The 3,526-nt window shown below is 38.3% G+C and overlaps 1 protein-coding gene across 1 annotated transcript in view; it reads right to left on the bottom strand.

Annotated features, from left to right (window-relative positions):
- Positions 1–469: 469 nt before the first annotated feature.
- Positions 470–3,526, bottom strand: part of LOC107722837 (ran GTPase-activating protein 1-like) — a gene marked incomplete at its 3' end in the record, with an annotated part of 15,043 nt that continues 11,986 nt past the window's right edge. The window contains exons 13-14 of the mRNA XM_016531327.1: positions 636–741; positions 470–558 (exon numbers count right to left, since the gene is read on the bottom strand). Of these exons, the coding sequence (XP_016386813.1) occupies positions 470–558; positions 636–741 (195 nt within the window). The remainder of the gene's footprint in view (positions 559–635; positions 742–3,526) is intronic.

Raw genomic sequence — 3,526 nt, 5'->3', positions numbered from 1 at the left:
TAATAAAACCTGCAGAAACCCTGATAATAATCATTATACATTTTTATATCTTAAAAAATTAGCATGAAGATTGTTTTTAAACATGTTATATATGTTATAATAGTGTGCTTACTGTCTGGTCTTTATATTTGAGAAAGAGGGTTGTTTGCAATATTTGAGGGTCCTTGGCATGAAAAAGTTTGAAAAACGTTTTACAAGCTGTTCCACGCACAGCTTTCACAGAATGGTTAGCTAAACACATTCAGCACAGGAGAACCGCGCCGGTAAAATACTTCAGTGAAATGTGGTAATAATGTAAAGCTGATGTAATCCTAAATCTGCACCACAATCAGGATTTAGCAACAATAACTGTGTGGAAATGACAGAAAATCAGCATAAAATGGCATTCATAACCGATTTTAGTTACATGATATTTCCAAGTGAAACAAGAAGAAACTATACGTAAACAAACTAGACTAAACGTTTGTACCTTCAACAGCCCGAGCATCACCAGCAACGACGACATGAAACTCAAGCCCTGGAAGGAAGGCGTGAGGAAGGCTTTACTGAGCACTGCGTCTGAAACACACACACACACGAGAATCAGTCAGACGTCTCGGATCGTTCAGCAGCCGTCCGACAGATGTTCATCTCACCGATACTCTCCAGCACGGTCGGTTTCACCTCTGCGTCGTCTTCCTTATACACAGACGAGATCTTCAGAAACGCTTCAGCTGTCTTACTCGCATCCAACACGTCCACCTGTTAAAAAACACACAGACGCTCAGCACATTACTACACAGGATTTAGACACAATCTGCAGGTTTAATGAAGGTAAATTAAAGATACTTTTAAGAGCTTTTTAAGGCTAAGTAACAGGATTTCTGCTGGTCTTAAATCACCCTTCCACAAAACCAGAGCAGAAAGTCTTAAATTCATCAAGTCATGGCATTTAATGTTGCATACATTGCAAAAAAATATTTGTCTTGTTTTCCAACAAATATCTAAACATCCCTAAATCAAGATACATTTACTGGAGATGCACATTTAACATATGAAGTCTTGTTTTCTGAGAAACTGAACAAAATTGAGTGTATGTTTCAAACAAGAATGAGGTATGAACACTTGTTTTTTCTTTGAATTAAGTTGATTTTTTTAGGCCATTGGCAGATATTTGTTCTGGTTTCAATCATAAACTCACTTCATGTTGATCAGTTTCTCAGAAAACAAGATTCGGGAATAACTTTTACTGTACCATCTGATCACAAAAGTGCTGTTCTTCCTCACTATTTCGGTCTTGTTTTCCAGTGCAAATGTCTAAAGATTCTTAAATCAGGAGAAAGCAAAATGACTCTTAAAAAAAAAAAAGTCTTAAATGATAGAATGATCAAAATGAGTTTATGATTAAAATAAGAACAAACGTGACCCTGGAGCACAAAACCAGTCTTAAGTGTCAATTTTTTAAAAATTGAGATTTATACATCATCTGAAAGCTGAATAAATAAGCTTTCCGTTGGTGTATGGTTTGTTAGGATAGGACAATATTTGGCCGAGATACAACTATTTGAACATCTGGAATCTGAGGGTGCAAAAAAATCTAAATATTGAGAAAATCATCTTTAAAGTTGTGCGAATGAATTTCTTAGCAATGCATATTACTAATCAAAAATTACGTTTTGATATATTTACAGTAGGAAATTTACAAAATATCTTCATGGAACATGATCTTTACTTAATATCCTAATGATTTTTGTCATAAAAGAAAAATCAATAATTTTGACCCATACAATGTATTGTTGGCTATTGCTACAAATATACCCCAGCGACTTAAGACTGCTTTTGTGCTCCAGGGTCACAAATATCTGCCACTGGGCTCAATTCAAAGGGAAAGCAAGTTTTCTGACCTCACTGGCAGATATTACAGGGTTTCTACAGACATGAACAAGACTTTTTAAGACCTTTTTAATACCACCTTGTATGAAATTTAAGACCTAAGCCTGTAATGGAAATACACATTTTATTACATACATACAGGGCCTAAAATTAACACTCGCCAAGCACCAAATGCGAGTAAAAATCAGCGTTGGCGAGTCAATGTAACCGTGTCAGTCACCAGTTGGCGGGTAAAACTTTTACGAAATATAACAATGCAATGTACAATGCAATGTATTGACAACAACAGCCCGTTTTTAAAGAGATTCGCTGTTTCTGACGTAAGCGAATAAAATAATATTTTCCGAAGACAAGATCATCGTGATTAGCTGTTCTGCCATAAGCGACAAAAGCAAATCAAATAATAGCTACAAACGGGCTGATAAGGTCAGAGCTGTGTGATGGCCAGCTTGCCCCTAGACACGGTTCTAATAACTTTTACCTGAGAATATATTGCTGCTTCATTTCGGAAGATTAACTTTTCCCTTCTTTATTCTTCATAACTCGAGAATGCGGCGGCACACAGCTGGGGATACGGCGACACACCTGGGGTTACGCCTCCTAAACGGTGCAGTGAAGTATAGTTTGAAAGGCTGTGCGTTCGGCTGTAACACAGACGCTGAGCCGCTTCAGACAGCTCACCAGTAGCGATTCAACGCGCCCTCTCATTTTTCCCACAGAAAGCAGCGTGTGACCGACCAGCCCCACAGGAGCACTGCACGGACCCTCTGCATTGGGAAGACGGGAAAGAGCACTCACAGCACCGGAGCACCTACCTGGACCTTTCTCACTAGCACCCATCACCCCAATAAATCCACCCTCCGGGGTATTGATTGAGATTACTTATCATGTGATTCTTCACCCCGTTACAATATTTAAAGAGTTTTTATATTTTATATATTTAAAGCGAGTTTTTTTGGGCAGTGTAGAGTAGGGCTTGTTGTTTGTCATTTCTCCGATCACAAATGCAGACATGGTTTTATGTTTACGCGGCGCGATGCAACGCAACGCGTAAAAAGACAGTATAAGTCATTATAATCCGTAATTATGTCCCCACTGGATGCAACAAATGCCTCGTTTATAATGGGTTTGAATGTTTTTGTCTCGTCGCTCCGGCCAGACACGGCATCAACAGTATGGTGAGGGACGTAACATTTCCGTCTCACGCTTGAGGGGCATAGAGGAGAAACAATAATGTGTTTTTTGAACCTTAAACCACATAAACATTTCATTACACCAAATACACAAAATACTGTTCTTTTTAGCAGCATCATATGACCCCTTTAAGACTAACATATTGATACTAACACCCAAAAAACTTTAATTTTGATTTCATGGGGACCTTAACAGCGTGACCTTGATACCAGAAATATACTATCCATTATCAATCGCTGTTTACATTCAATGTAGGCTAATAAAATTAGAAGAATCATCCTTCGATACTTCGCTGGTTATTTTTTGTCACTTATGTTTTAATCAGGCTATTTGTCTGGTCAGGCAGTTCGACCTGTATTCTGCTACTGCGATACTCTCAGTAACTACCGCAGGGAAGAAAAAATCTTCGGTCTGTCCAATGATTGTAAACAGTCATTAGGTCCGTCAGACTGAAGATATT

Source organism: Sinocyclocheilus rhinocerous, unplaced genomic scaffold (assembly GCF_001515625.1).
Source record: "Sinocyclocheilus rhinocerous isolate Xijiao unplaced genomic scaffold, SAMN03320098_v1.1 scaffold6325, whole genome shotgun sequence".
In the NCBI taxonomy this organism is placed as follows: Eukaryota; Metazoa; Chordata; class Actinopteri; order Cypriniformes; family Cyprinidae; genus Sinocyclocheilus; species Sinocyclocheilus rhinocerous.
This window is presented reverse-complemented; position numbering and strand designations above follow the sequence as displayed.